The sequence below is a fragment of the Phlebotomus papatasi genome, chromosome 2 (assembly GCF_024763615.1).
Source record: "Phlebotomus papatasi isolate M1 chromosome 2, Ppap_2.1, whole genome shotgun sequence".
NCBI lineage: Eukaryota > Metazoa > Arthropoda > Insecta > Diptera > Psychodidae > Phlebotomus > Phlebotomus papatasi.
In genome coordinates this window covers 2,892,698-2,908,590 of record NC_077223.1, presented here as the reverse complement: position 1 = coordinate 2,908,590, position 15,893 = coordinate 2,892,698, and the positions used below count along the sequence as shown (strand labels likewise).

General features: G+C 34.3%; 1 protein-coding gene across 22 annotated transcripts in view; it reads left to right on the top strand.

Moving 5' to 3' along the window:
* Nucleotides 1-15,893, top strand: part of LOC129802161 (hemicentin-2) — a 150,630-nt gene that overhangs the window by 95,660 nt on the left and 39,077 nt on the right. For 14 of the 22 annotated variants that reach the window (XR_008751775.1, XM_055847760.1, XM_055847763.1 and 11 more), the window contains 5 exons: nucleotides 2,078-2,371; nucleotides 3,406-4,226; nucleotides 12,048-12,273; nucleotides 13,050-13,469; nucleotides 13,593-13,607. Coding sequence is in view for 21 of the 22 variants with exons in the window: in XM_055847760.1 (XP_055703735.1) it covers nucleotides 2,078-2,371; nucleotides 3,406-4,226; nucleotides 12,048-12,273; nucleotides 13,050-13,469; nucleotides 13,593-13,607 (1,776 nt within the window). In the remaining variant the exon portion in view is untranslated. The remainder of the gene's footprint in view (nucleotides 1-2,077; nucleotides 2,372-3,405; nucleotides 4,227-12,047; nucleotides 12,274-13,049; nucleotides 13,470-13,592; nucleotides 13,608-15,893) is intronic. The other 8 variants (XM_055847762.1, XM_055847766.1, XM_055847768.1 and 5 more) reach the window with 2 other exon arrangements.

The window sequence follows — 15,893 nt, the reverse complement described above, 5'->3', positions numbered from 1 at the left end:
TACTCTAAAATTTGTTTTATCATGATTAATGTGCATAGTAAAATTTTAAGAAACGCAAGTCAACCTGTGAAAGGATAAAAAATGATCTAAAATTATGGCTATGCGTAGTGTTAAGACCGAGTGTCGAAAGCTTTGGAGAAAATTGAGTGTTTTTGGTTTTGGGAAGAGTCATTCCTCTGACGAACATCGGAAGAAACTTAAGTAATTATGGCGGGATGTCAACTTTAAATCAGACACTAAAGTCGACGCATTTGAAATTAACTCCGAAACCCTTCTTTTAGGCGTGGAGATTAACGTAGATGTCCGAAGCCCAAGACCCCATTATGAACAAGCGAACGATTAAAAATAATTAAAAGCTGGTTTATAGTCCTATATAGTAAAAGTTTTATTTTTATGCTGAACTTGGATAATCGGAAAAGCCGTTGGTGGGTATCTGTTGAGATGGCTGTGATTGTAACGCTATTGTTGACTGTTACGGTTCACTTAATTTCAATTTCGATTTATTAAAAACAACTGTTTTTGAACATAGGCTCTTGAGCTTAAGGTAGGGCTCTACTAAGGTAGAATATGAAATTCATAACCTTAAAGCTGTTCCTATACGCCTTAGTACCTTTACACATTAAACCACATTTACGTATTTAATAAAATACGCATTCCAAAGTCCATTTTTAATGAAAGGCATGCAAAGATGGTCTATAAAACATATTCCTGTAGGAACTAATTATTTCGGAATTTAAGTTTTCGGATCGAATATTTAGAAACAAAATTAACAGTATCGAGTTTTCCTAATTCAATCGCTACTTAAACTTCAAAGCACTATGCAGTTCAAAGATTGGTAATCCTGCTCTCTCTTTTTTGACTGACTTAATGAAATGAAACACATATTGTAAAACTGAAACATACAACCAGAGAAGGGACATTTCTATCTGGAGGTCCTGGAAGTTGGAATCAACGCTGAGATGACGGTACGCGCATAAGAAAGGAGTGGAATAAGAATGAAACACTGAGAATTTTCTTTAATCATTTTTAGTGTCTGATTCTTTCCTAATCACGTCTATTGTGATGCACAGATTTTCTTAAAGTCCTCAGATCGGCCTGGCCTTCACAGGGTATACATTTCCTATATCCTTGATGAGGAAAATTATTAAGTAATTTTAGGGTTCAGCCGTCCATTTTTATTAAGCCACTATAACTAGAAAAATACAATTACTTAAATTAATACTCTTTATGTTTTTATTTTAATATAATATTGCATAGCATTGTATTTATTACAAATACCTTTATAAACTTACAATAATACATGGTAATGCCCTACACTGAGAGAAATCCGAAAAAGTTGAAATAACATTCCGTAAATGTTAATTTTACCCTGCAGTATTGATCAGAAATCGGCGTAAATATTATGCTTTTTAGGTGTATTATGGGTTAAAGTTAGCCTTTTTCATGTTAATTTTATCCTTAAAAAGGTGTAAAATTAACATTAAAAAATATTGGTATATTTTTACACCTAAAAAGTGTTAAAGTTATGAGGAAAAAAAGTTAATCGCACCGCTTTTTTTCTCAGTATAGACACACTTACGACTTAAGCCGAAAGACGACTTAGTGGAAAATGTGGAAATACAGTTTAACCATTATCTCTAATATAATTACGTTAAGCCGTCTCTCGGCTAATCCTCAGGTCTGTCAAGGACCTAAACCCACTGTATCTTGCGGCCATCGTTGTCTTAGCGTTGGTGACCAACCTTTAGGGTAAATCGATGGAAAACTCTTAATAGGTTTTATGTTATCAAGTTTACACTTTTGCAACGTTTTCATTTCTGAGTCTGTCCATGATTGGCTCAATAGTAAGAAATGGGCCTAGCCATAATAATTGTTTGGCCACTGTGCGCAACTTAAGTGTTAAAATTAAAAAAAAAAGAAATAAAATACTAGATGATTAGTTACACCAAGCAATGAAAACATATCATTCTGAATTTAGTGAATAAACACAGAATATAGGTTAATTACCACCTCCTTGAACTTAAGAACTTCCAATTCTTTTTTCATGGGAAATAATAACCTTTTTCTCCTCATGTAGATCCACCTGTGGTGACGGTGAGACCAGAAAATATCACCATCAATGAGACTGAGGAGTTCCTACTCCTGTGCGAGTACGATGCAAATCCCGCGAGTCTGGAGAGTGTTCGCTGGAAGCTGAATGGAAATGTGATCTGGACAGGACAGTCGGATCGATTCGAAGGGGGACATGCAGAGCAGACAGCCCTCCTTGTCAAGAATGCCTCTCGTACAGATAGTGGCCTGTACACGTGCGAACTCTCCAACGCCATCGGCAATGACACGTCCGACAATGAAATCAACGTCGTGGTACAATGTAAGTTGAGCTGTGCTTATCTCACAAGATGCTTGAGATTGTCGCGTTCCATTATCCTCAATTGACTCCTTAAGCTTTCATTGTTCCAGCGACACTCACGGGGAAAATTTGCTGGCGTTGGTTTCCCTGTTTTGTGTCTTTGTCCTACTTTGTGGGAGAAAGTCTCCTTTGGAAGCTTTTGAGATTTAAAGAGATTTTCAAGCTCTGTGATTTTCATGCATAAACGCTCCAATTCTTTACCATTTCACAGTATTATCTTAAATCACTGCCTCAAGGAAATTAAATCGCTCATTCAATATCGCAGGGGCACAAATTTAACTATATGCCTTTTTTCTTAAGTTCCACAAGTATCAATGGAATTTTTAACTTTGAAACCAAGGTTCTCAATATTTTTTTTTCTGGTTTCAAAATAGATACTCTGATACCGAACTAGATTCTTTAATTTCTTCAGAGTAATCAATTGAAAATTGTCTCTTTCATTAACTGTATTAGTTAGTCTCTCTTTCAGAAACCCTTCTTTTACTTTAGAAGTTTGAAAAGTGGAATATCAATCATGTGTAGAGTACTAGTCACTGTATAATTACCACATTATATTGCCTGAAGCAATGAGAAAGCACTATTCTATGCAGTATTTTAGTAAACAGAATATCAATAGGGTCCCATATGATTCAAGCCCTATTCCTGCTGCAAACGTTGATTGGATGTAAACCCACCAAAAACGAGAATATAATGGATGGAGTGTAAATATGAGATATAAATTCACAAAAGCACTATCTTTGAATATGCAGATTTAGTGCTGACAATGAGAAAGCCACCCAATGTTGTAGCTTGGGAAAAATCACGCCTGCATCTGTCGAAATCAGGTGAATTTTCCTCCTCTGTGCGACCTAATTTAATCCCATGTTCACTTCCATCGTCACTGACATATTGATTATTCCAAGTATGGTGCATTCTGTATAGAATTCACCAGCAAGATTAATTACACAAGCTCATATACCCTGGCCCATAAAGTTACTCATTGTGCCTCTCAACAGATGTTCCGACCGTAGAATTGGACATGGATCCAGAATCGCCTATTGTGGAGAATAGAGCTTCCAACGTAACACTCTATTGCAACGTTGTTAAGGGGAATCCGACGCAGTTACTGAAAGTCCGTTGGTTTCTAGATGGTCAGTTGCTCAAAGAACTACCCGAGTGTGTACCGGACGAAACGAATGGCGAAGACGAAGATTTATGCGAAATCGATCCTAGTAAAATGCTGTTACAGAATGTTGGACGGGATTTTCTCGGAAATTACTCTTGCGAGGGCCTCAATGCCGCTGGTTGGGGCCCGAGGAGTCGAGAAGAAGAACTTGTAGTCTACTATGAACCTGGAAATGCATCTATACACCATCATCCACCAATTCCCATCAAACGCAAGAGTGTTACTCTATCGTGCACTGTAGACGATGGGGGCAATCCTAATGCAACGAGGTATCGCTGGCTTCGGGGTCATAAGTCCGTTATGGACGTTGTGACCCCTATGTGGACGGTTGATCCCGTAGGCTTAGATTCCCGTACCAACTTCTCTTGCTACGCCTACAACGAAGGCGGTGAAGGCAATCCGGCCACAGTTCAGCTTGATGTCCATGCCCCACCAGCCTTCATTCAGAAGCTACCACCCTACACTGGAGCCCTCTACGCTACGCAAAATATCTCACTAGCGTGTCGCGTTGAGTGTATACCCCGTTGCAACATATCTTGGTTTAAGGATGGAGTTGGAATTGAAGAGTTCAACGAACGATATGAAGTTAGCAATAAATATATGGAAGCAGATCCGTCCACTGGGGATTTCGAGAGCACCTCTTCCACTCTGGTAAGTTTCGTTTTTTTTTTTTTAGATTCCCTATGACTATTACTTTTGATGAGGTTCGACCTCTTCAATATTGACAAGACAAATGCACGGGTTTTTGACTACACAGTAAAAAAATTTCAGCTACTTTATCATGATTTTTATTGTTAATTTTACATAAATATATAATCGTGTGTACTGATACAAATTTGTGTGATTTGTACACATGTTATCTGAAAATTGTGTAACTTGTACACATTTTGTCTGAAAAATGTGTAATTTTACACGAAATATGTAGGAAAATGACACACAACTGTGTAATCATTCGCAGTTGATTACACAGTTTACCATTACATAAAATTCAAATTACACATTTTCATATTACGCGTTTTACTGAAATACACATTTGAGTAACTTTACAAGAATAATCATGGTAATAAAAACAAACCAAATCGACAATAATCCTGGTAATCTTTTTTTATTGTGTAAGCATAGACTTATTCAATTATATTTGGGAAAAAAGCAGTCCCGGAAACGTTAAAAACCCGTTAATTTGTCTGTCTTAAAAACATGTTAAAGTACTGATGATGTTGATTATGTTGATACGAATGACCCTAGTATAGTTAGTACGCAAAAATAAAGTTAGCCTGTCGTAAATATCAAAACCGATTGCCAATCTGTAATCGCAGATCACAAGGATTTCAGACAATGGTTTGCTGATTTTTCACAGGTCAATTACCGAACCTCATATGTGTAGCTCAGAGGCAAAATGGCACATATCCTATGCTTTAGCCATAGGATATGTGCCATTTTGCCTCTGAGCTCCACATATATGGCTGTGATACAGTAAGTACGAGTGACTTTTACAGCCCCCTGTTCGTAAGATTTCCTTTATTTTTGGAACTTATGGCTCCGGCAAACCTTTTAGATCAGGAAAATTTCATGAAGTCGAAATTCGAAACCCTTTCTTTCTCACATATTTTGCATATGACTATCTCATTCTTTCACATATCAAATTCGTTTGAGCTAAATTGAATTTGGAGTGATGTTTAAGAGAAGAAGAAGAGTGCGAGAGAATGAGGTAGACATATGAAAAACATGTTAGAAAGAAAGGAATCCGAATTTCGACTTCATGAACTTTTCCTGACCTAAAAGGTGTGCTGGAGTCATTAAGAATGATCTTTACCAATCGGATTTACCATATCTTATCGGTAAAGACTATCCTTAAGTTCTAGAAATAAAGAAAAGCTTAAGAACAAGAGCATGTCAAAGTCACCCGTACTTACGGTAGGGGAAAGTACTCTCCCTTCGAATGTTCATGCCTTCGAATAATGTGAATTTTCTTTTAGTTTCCCTAAGAGACTTCCACATTTCTATTAAATATTAGTTGGCTTATCATCAATTGTTGATAATTCCGTGATAATTTCAGAGGAAATTCACATTATTCTAAGGCAAAAACGTTCGAAGGGAGAGCACTTTCCCTTACCGCGGAAACCGTAAATTCTTTAGCGAAAAATCCCGACCTAGATAGGGGGTAAAATTTAGAATTCCAGATATCGGATTCCAGATCCGAAGAATTACATAATTTAAGAGTAATTTATTAGTAATAATTCATAAAAGCCCGAACACTGAGAGAAATCAGAAAAAGTTAAAATAACATTCCGGAAATGTTAATTTTACCCTGCAGTATTGATCCGAAATCGGTGTAAATATTACCCTTTTTAGGTGTATTGGGGGTTAAAATTGCCCTTTTTCATTTTAATTTTACCCTTAAAAAGGTGTAAAATTAACATTAAAAAATGTTGATATATTTTTACACCTAAAAAGTGTTAAAATTATGAGGAAAAGAAGTTAATCGCACCCTCTTTTTTTCTCAGTGAACTTACAATTTTTTATCCGGAATACTCCATTGTCCGGAATTCCAAATTTTACCCTAAAATTTTGTTAAAAAAAAACGAACAGAACGGCGAATACAATAATTAGGAATCACAGAATCCTATTTCTGTCATGCAGCCATAGGTTCTGTTTGAGTCATCTACGGCTGTTCAGATATCAACGGTCAAATGTTCCATTCGGCTGTATCCAGAAATCCTTAAAATTTGTAAATCTCAAACGGATTTTTTTTCTGTTCCTTCGGGGAACGAACAGAACGACAAATAGAATAATTAGGAATCACATAATCTTATTTCCGCAATGCAGTACCATTTTTTTTGCTAATGTGCGTGCACCATTGGCAATACTATTCATTCAATCACCTGACGAATTCAAAGCCGATCTGGCATGGGAAATATTTTTCTGTTGCTGCTCAGCTTTAAATCCGAGACCTTATGCCGAAAATAGACACAGGCTGATTAAGGATAAAGGATTAGCGTGTACAGCGTGAATTTCTATTAAATATAAACACTTTGATTGCTGAAAGACTTCTTAAGTGCAATATCAATGGACTTTTCGTACAGAAAGAAGTACTCTGACCTTCCCATTACTCCAATCTTAACGCAGTTTAAGATTTTGCGACATTGCGTACCATTCATTACTCTCCATGTTTTTTCACCCAATTGGCATTTCGAAAAGCACCCAAAAATACCCAAAGTGAGGCTTTTTATTTTCAACACTGGCACTGATGTCGCCTAATCTTGTTAGTTTCACTAGACCTTACGAATTTAGAAGATCAGCCTGATCCTCCAAATTTTGGGCTGATTCCTGAGTGTATCGACACCAATCCTCATTTTTCGGGCTGATCCCTAAGTCGATTCGTGTGTTTATTTTGGGCTCTACAGTGATAGAAACACTACTCTATCCATTGATTCAGTTTTGGCGGAAGGAAATTTAGAAAAACATGTATTCTAAGGTATTTTGAAAAGGTCATAATGCGTATAACCCATTAAAACGTTCGTAAAAGTTGGTACGTTTTGCACAATCATTGTTCGTAACAGGACCACTTGAAGAGCATGTTTTGTTCTTTTACAAACATTTGTTTCTACATTTTCGTTTAGCTAAAAAACCTTACAAATATATGACAAAATTTTACAAACATTTTTTTTAATGTGTTAATGAACGTTTACGAACAAATATTTTCATAAGAACAAAAAATGCTCGTCAAGTGATGATGTGACAAACGAAGTTTGTGGAAAAGTACAAACTTTTACGAACTTGTGTGTGGGTTATACGATTTACGAGCATTTTATGAGTCCCCTGTGGGAATTTACAAACATTTACAAACAATTTTGAGAAACATTTTTTTCTGATAAAAGTATTTTTTAAATTCGTCAAATGACTGCCATATACTTTTCAGACAGCAAAAGACTACTAAAATGAAGTGACAAAAATTGAGGTGTATGAAACTACTCCATACTCCCCTACCTTTGTGATTCACAAAGCCCACGGCAATCAAAATCAAAAGCGAGATATGAGACTCAAATATTTAAACAAATTTGACAGAATTGATTGTACTCTGTCCGACTAGTATATTAGATCTAAAATATATGATATTGTACTCATAAATTGCCAAATAACAATGTTTAATAAAGACTGAATACGGAAAATATTTGCACCACAGTCCTAATGGCAAAATGGAAAACATAGGGATAAATTGACTTTTGTAAAGAGAATTATTCCAATATTTGTGATATTGATTCCATACTCCATTCCAGCTGAAATCCCAGATTTAAAAAAGGAGCAAACTTTTCTGTCTCAATTTAAAAAGAAAAAAATATAGTAATTCAATAACAAAAATGTAAATGTGCATTCGGGATGTAATTTTAAGTGGAATGACTTCCTGTAAACTCAATTAATTGAGACTAAAGCATCACCACATTTGTCTCATGTTAGCATCAGAAATGAAATTTAAATTGAATTAGAATATCCAATTATTAGATAATTAAAAGTATTATTGTTTGAGGAACAAAACTCGGACTTTTAACCAAACCACCAGCATAGTTTGCAAAACATTGTAGATGTTGGTGAATTGCATGTGGAAAACTTGTCTAATGAACTCCCTCAGATGGAATAAAAGTTTAACAGAGAACATATTCACAGCACTTGTGCACTTTCAGTTAATATTGTGTTGGATTTAAAAACATACTAATTAGAGCGTAAAGTCAAACATAGACATCATCAAGTGGATGGAAAGATTTGTGTTTTTCCACATTTTCCTCCAACTAGCTTAAAATTTTACAACTTTTCTAACCCAAGTTTCCCATTAATATTTCATGAACTTTTTTTTTTAGTTCATATTGCAATATGAACAGTACCATATGGCTATATTGAAAGTATATTTTAGGATTTTAATTTTTACTGGATGTACTTTCACGAAATTGTAAATAAAATCTTATAAAAGCTAAATAGAAACCCATTTTCATAAGATGTTTATTTAAAAAACAACAGTTTTAAATACAAAAAGTAGTTATTTTTCAAGAATGAATTGATCATTGATCCAAGATTTTTGAAAATTGTTCTTAAATAGCAAAACCCACAAGTTCGTAAAATTATGTATTTTTTACAAAATGTGTTTGTAATACAATCACTTGACGAGCATTTTTCGTTCATTAACAAATATTTGTTCGTACTTTGTTTAGTCTGTTAAAAATTTACAAACCAATGATAAAATTTTACAAACGCTTTTCTGTGTGTTTACGAAAAAATTTTTGGAAAGTGTTTGTAATGTTCGTCAAGTGATCATATTTCGAACAATGTTTGTGAAAAAATTACAAACATTTACGTTAGTGGGTTATACGACTTACGAGCATTTCGTAAATCCCCAGTAGGAATTCACAAACTTCTACGAACAATTTTGTGAAGTAGTTTTTTTTATGTGGAATAATTGGACAATTTTCCAGTAATATCCTTTTCTTATTCTAAACTGACTCAATTGAAATAGGGGAATGTTTTTGGAAGATTGGAAGTGTCTAGTCCGTCTAGTCTAACCCTCTATAAAAAATTTTCCCACGATTTCATACGAAATTCCCATAGAAAATATAAAGAATGTCACCTACTCTCCGAGAGAAAATTCCTTTTCTCATACCCAGTGAATTCTTTAGAGGAGGTCCTAAATGAAAACTGCAAAAGAGTTGTACGCACTATCTTTAGGTAAAGTTTCCATTTTTGGAGGGAACATTTCACACAGATTTCCATGAGTAATCTGGCTAATATTTCCGGAAAACTGTGAGATCTTTTACAGTGATATATCCGGAGGGGATCGTTACATTTTCCCACTTTTCCGAGGAAATTTTCTATTGATTTTCTAGAGAAATTTCAAAAAGACATCAGGAAAACTGGGAATTTTTCCAAGGGATATTCCTAGGAGAGGTTGCTGGACTTTTATCTGTTTTTCTAGGGAAATTTCCCATAGATTACACAGAAAAGTCTTGGTTAAAATCTTAGTAAAATTCCTAGAAAACTGGGAGATTTGTTCCATTGATATATCGGGAAAGCTTAATGAATTATTCCCACGTGCAAGAAAACCTATTGAATTTTCTCTGTCTTTATTGAGAATCTTCTATGAATCTTCCCAGACTTTCTCTACAAATTTTACTACTTTCACTTAAGAATTCGATGTTTTAAGTGATTTTCTTTAATAAAATGATTTCGACTGAAGTATATTCTTAAGTAAAAATGAATTTCATACGGATTTCTCCAAGAAAACCTATTGAATTTACCCTATCTCTAATGAGAATCTTCTATGAATCTTCTTACACTTTTCTCTATAAATTTTACTACTTTCACTTAAGAATTCGATGTTCTAAGTGACAATTTTCTAATAACAACATTTCGACTTTAGTATATTCTGAAACAAAAAATGATTCTCTAAGTCAACATAGAATATTCTGTAGGAAAGCCAAGGGAATTCTATTGGAAATTACCTGAGGAAACTTATACAAGAAATCATCAAAATTTCTCTAGGAAGTTGCCGATTTGTTTGAAGCTGAAAATGTCCTTGAGAAATATCTGTGATCTCCATTGGAAATTTCTACCTCTAAGCGAAGTAATTTCTCGAGTAATTTCAGAGGAAATAACCCACAAAAATTTCCCTAAGTATTCTCTGGGAATTCCCAAGGAGACTAATGAATTTTCCAAGGCTGAAAATTTATAAAGAATTCCTTGCGATTTCCTTGGGAAATGTCCATCGCTTAATGGGGTGATTTCTTAAGATGTTCGGCTCAAATTCCCAACATGGAAAGTGTACAAGAGTTTTGGGTAAAAATTTACTGAGTACATGGTGAAATTTTCCCAAAGAATCAATAGGGACATTTCTTTTGGGAGGCTTTTTATGGGGCCGTTGTAAAGGGTTTATTTTAAAACTGACCTTGCTTTTAAGGAAAAATAGACCTCTCTTTATTTTTACTCTTTAATTCTTCACGACGTTTTGAGGATGAATTTCCTCTTCATCAGGTTTAGAACTGGAAGAAAAATCGCGTAGGGGACAGCGCGTTATGTTCGGATGACTCAAGCTTCGGATAGTTCAATTTTTTCTCTATGCTCCCTATGGATTTCAACCATAACTCTTTTCTGAAAATTTGAGGCATTGGACTAACTAGGGTAAATTAAACTAATTCAAAATCTGCTTTAAATGGAAATTTTTCGCTACTTCAAATGGAAACGTCATTGTTTTCATGATAAATACAGTACAAAATTATTATATTTGTATATTTTCTATACCACAGTTTCATTATTTAGTTCATTTTGCTCCAAATAAAGCGAAAATTCATTCATATTCACAAATTTTAATTTGTTAATTTCTCAGAAAAATTAAAAGTGTACCTTTTCACCATCGAATTTTTTACCGATCGACCTTGTTTTCCAATGAAAAACACAATAAGGTAATTGTTGTTTATTAGTTTTGTTTAACATTTAGTGTCATATTTCTAGCTAATTTTAGTTAAATTAAGTGCTAATCCGTATTGTTAACGGTACGCGAAGTTTTCGAATGAAATAACTACCTATTTCGTGAGCAAAAAGGGTTTTTCTGAAGTGTCTGCAAATGCTTCAATAGGAAACCCCGGAAATATGACTTTTTTTGGAGAGATTTTCTTATTGTATTATGGTGTCTACACAATAAAAGCAATTCTCGTCAAAAATTGCCTTTTTTTTAAAAAAAATTTTGACGTTTCTACCTACAAGAATAGGGGAAGAGGCCATTAGATGAGAAAAAAGAAAAGACCAGGAATAAGAACAAATCCAACCCTCAAGAGCAACTCTACAAGGTTTTGGAAGCCTTTCGTCGCGGTTTAACTTACACTATTTGTCTCCAATTAGAAAATTTCCCTTGTCTCTATTTGCATTAATTTAATTCAAATAGCAGCATTATACACTCGCGCATTTTTCTTGTATTCAAGAAGTTTTCAAATTATATTTAAAGAATTTTCACTAAACAGTAGCATTCTTCAGAAAAAAATTGAACTTAATGTGTCCAATCTTCTGTCAAAGTTGCAGCGTCTGGAAATGATTCTGAGTTAGGGCATTTACCCTATTGCAATATAATATTATAATGGGCCAAATTCTTTTATAACACATTGAAAAGAAAATGATTTGTGCGAAGCATAAATCGTTCGAAGGTAGCGTGCTTCCCCTACAGGCGGGAAATTTTACTGCTGTACTTTACATGAACTTTTTGACAATTTTTGCTGGAGATGTTCACCATCCAAAAGGCTGACACAGAATCAGCAATTTTTTTTAAAGGTTTTTTTACAACGTAGAGCTTAAGTTTTAGTGTTTCTATCTTATGTCCCAGAAATGTCAGCTAATGACCTATTACAATTTTAATTAAAATCCAAAGCCATATATTCTCAACATATTTCTAAGTAGGATTATCAGTAACGACATTGGTATCCATTTAAAATTCCTCTGCAGCATTTTAACATGTCGGCGTGGCCAGATGAGAAATTGGACATCTTCAGAGATAGTGCAAATTACTCGTGTGTCTCATCCAATAATTCCGTTGGGGTTGGTGTGAGGAGTGCTACATACTTTGGCGTTGAGTATCCACCAGAAAATACAACAGTGTCCAATGCTGAGATATCTGTGGAGGAGGGACATCAACCCCAGAGGATTCTCTGCTCAGCCAAAGCATATCCAGGTGAGAAGTGAGAAAAATGATGGATATCTCAGGGGAAATTTGAACCTTTTCCAGAAAAGCTCTCTAGTAAAAATACCAATCCCTTTTACCAATTGCTTCCCCTTCAGAAGCTTCTTAGTGTTTCTTTTTATCTGGGTTGAAGATTAGAGAGTATTTAATTTAGAGTGGTATTCTATATATCAGTGGGATTGCTTAATTGAGGAGAAATCTTCTATCCTGATAGATATTTTTCATGTTCCACAATCAATGATTATCCTCAAAAATTTAATGAAGACTCTCTTGTGAAAGTTAATGACATTGTGTAAATTGAGAGCTCCACGATGACGTAGGGAGTTTCTAAGGGGAAAGAAAAGGATCACTGAGAACTCCTTCGGCAAAAGAATGCTATTGTCAGAGTATTTTGGTTTTCTCCTAGATTAAAATAGAACTGAACCTTATCATAATATAATTTAGCTTCACAATTGCTTTCTGGAGCTAAATTATATCATGTAAAGTCCAGTGCCATTTAAAACAGGAGAAACAATGCTCTTTGACCCGATTCAAAGGTACCCCACTTCCCCCTATTAATGATTACAGAAACATTTCACCTTAAGAACATAATTCGGGAGAGAAAATGCAAGGAAAATACTTGATGGATAAGAATAAAGCAGTCTACTGACTTGTGATTCTATATTAAGAAAAACCGGTGTCCCACTCGTCCTTAAAGGGTTTTTTTAATTCTAACACTTAAGAATAGATCCTTTTGTTTCTTCTGACAATGATATTTTCATCAACAGAACCTACCTACGAGTGGAGACGCTTAGGCCAGGTGATTGCCAAGGGCAATGCTTTAATTGTGAACAAAGCGATGTTACGATTAGATTCAGGTCCATATACCTGTATCTCCTTCAATCGACACGGTAATCATAGTGCTGAGACCATCATGAATGTCCTTTACCGGCCAAATTGCTCAATCGTTCGCCGAGAAATTGAGGATGAGGACACCCTGGTGTGCACAGCTCATGGAAATCCCGAAGCTGTGGACTTTCACTGGGCCCTCAAGACTGAAAATGACTCGATAGATGCATACAATGTGCGCCAAGATGGAATTGCCAGTTACCTAATTCTCGAGGATGGTGTATCCGTCACCCGAACTTATCGCTGTGTAGCCAATAATTCCGTTGGCTTTGGTACTACCTGTGAGATCGATGTGCCTGGTAAGTGTTGATGATTTATTTATGCATAAATAAACACAAATTGCAGCAATTGTTCGGGCATTACAATGATATACTTGCATCTTTTCATGCTGCTCGCAATATATTGCGTTGCACTATATTGAGAAGTGAAGGAGAAACGTAAGATCATTTTACCCCTTCGCACGATTTTAGCATCATGTTACAAGCATATTTTTGAACAGGTGGGAGAAAATGATGGCACTGACTTAGTTGATCGCATTTCAAAAATTGTTCTAGAGAATAAAAATAACTTATTAATTATTTTATTTTTAGCAAAAAAGAATATCTAATTTATTTATTTTTTACGCTTCTTAGAACATATTTTTTTAACGATATATTACCGATCTTATCATTCTTTTTGTGTACAAATATTTCTCAAGATAAGGAGAATATCGTAAAATTGTCTTATTTCACTTAATAGTTATATTTGATATTTGACATTTAAATTTTAACCAACAGACTTTTGGCTTAGACATAATTTGGCAGATGTCAAAAATGACAGCTGCATTTGCAGATTTTTTTTAGAAGCAACTTCACTGAGAAAAAAACAGGGTGCGATTAACTTTTTTTCCTCATAACTTTAAGACTTTTTGGGTGTAAAAATATATCAACATTTTTTAATGTTACTTTTATACCTTTTTAAGAGTAAAATTAACATGAAAAAGGGTAACTTTAACCCCCAATACACCTAAAAAGGGTAATATTTACACCGATTTCGGATCAATACAGCAGGGTAAGATTAACATTTCCGGAATGTTATTTTAACTTTTTCGGATTTCTCTCAGAGTGTCTTGCACAATAACGAAATTATTAAGTTATTTACAATTTTGAAATATCCATACGTTAATAAAACTTAATATTTCTCTATAAGTAAATAGATCACAGACTGTAAAATTAGCAAATCTTCATTTAATCAACATTTGTTGTAACTTATCAGATTTTATATTACCTGATTGAGAAAAATAAATCTCTAAGAAAAATAGAATTTTTAAGAAAAATAAATTTGAATAGAAATTTACGTTTCCTGAATAGTCGCCAAATGTTAATTACGACAAATGCTGATTTAAATGATCAGGAATAAATTTTGTCATATTTCAATTTAATAAGGAATTTTACTAAACACACTCTTGTATATTATTTAATTTGTAAAGATTTTTTGTTCGTAAAATTTCAATTTAGATTTCTGCAATGTCACTCAGGAAGACAATTTTTACAGCTGTTATATTAATTCTTGAAAATTTTGTCAAAAAAAGTTAACATTAACCTTCGCATTTTCATTTATACATAAAAAAAGTAAAATTTGTCGGTAAATATTTTAATTTGATGAATTAAATAATAAATGACAGCCTAGTAATTGACAAATGACATTGACAGAAAATGACATTGACAGAATGACATTTTCAGAAAATTTCTATTTGCCCCAAAGGACGACACTAAAAATTTCCCAAAACACGGAAAATTTCCCTTTGCCTCAAAGGACGAAACTAAAAATTTTCCAAAACACAGAAAATTTCCCTTTGTCCCAAAGGACGAAACTAAAAACTTCCCAAAACAAAAAATATTCCCTTTTGCCCCAAAGGACGAAATTAAAAATTTCCCAAAACACAGAAAAATTCCCTATCCCCGACAGGCCATACTGATAACTTCCCAAAACACAGAAAATTTCCCTTTGCCCAGAAGAACGAAACTAAAAATTTCCCAAAACACAGAAAATTTCCCTTTGCCCTGAAGAACGAACCTAAAAGCTTCAAAAACACCATTGTAATATCATTGTTTTATTTAATAAAATATACTTGTTTAAAATATATGAAAGACAAGATTTCCAAAGACAAACTGGGAAAAACAAAAGTGTAAAAAACAAAATGGAAAAAACAAAGATTCCGCAAACCGATACTGATAACCCCATCTCTGTATAAGAAAAAATAATAATGGATCTCCCGAACTCCCCTTGTGGGAAGTCCTAGTTCCTCTATGGAACGTTGTGCCGCCCTTATTATTATTATTATTATTATTATCTGAATCATCATCATTATTTTCGGGGTCACGGATCTACACTGAGAAAAAAGAGGGTGCGATTAACTTTTTTTCCTCATAACTTTAACACTTTTTAGGTGTAAAAATATATCAACATTTTTTAATGTTAATTTTACACCTTTTTAAGGGTAAAATTAACATGAAAAAGTGTAACTTTAACCCCTAATATACCTAAAAGGCATAATATTTACACCGATTTCGGATCAAAACTGCAGGGTAAAATTAACATTTCCTGAATGTTATTTAAACTTTTTCGGATTTCTCTCAGTGTCGCTAATGGGGTCGCGAGACCATGACATCAAGGTTAACAGCCCACGCTTGTCGATCCTCCGCCACTTCAGGAAGATGTTCGGGTTCGACCCCAAGGCGCTC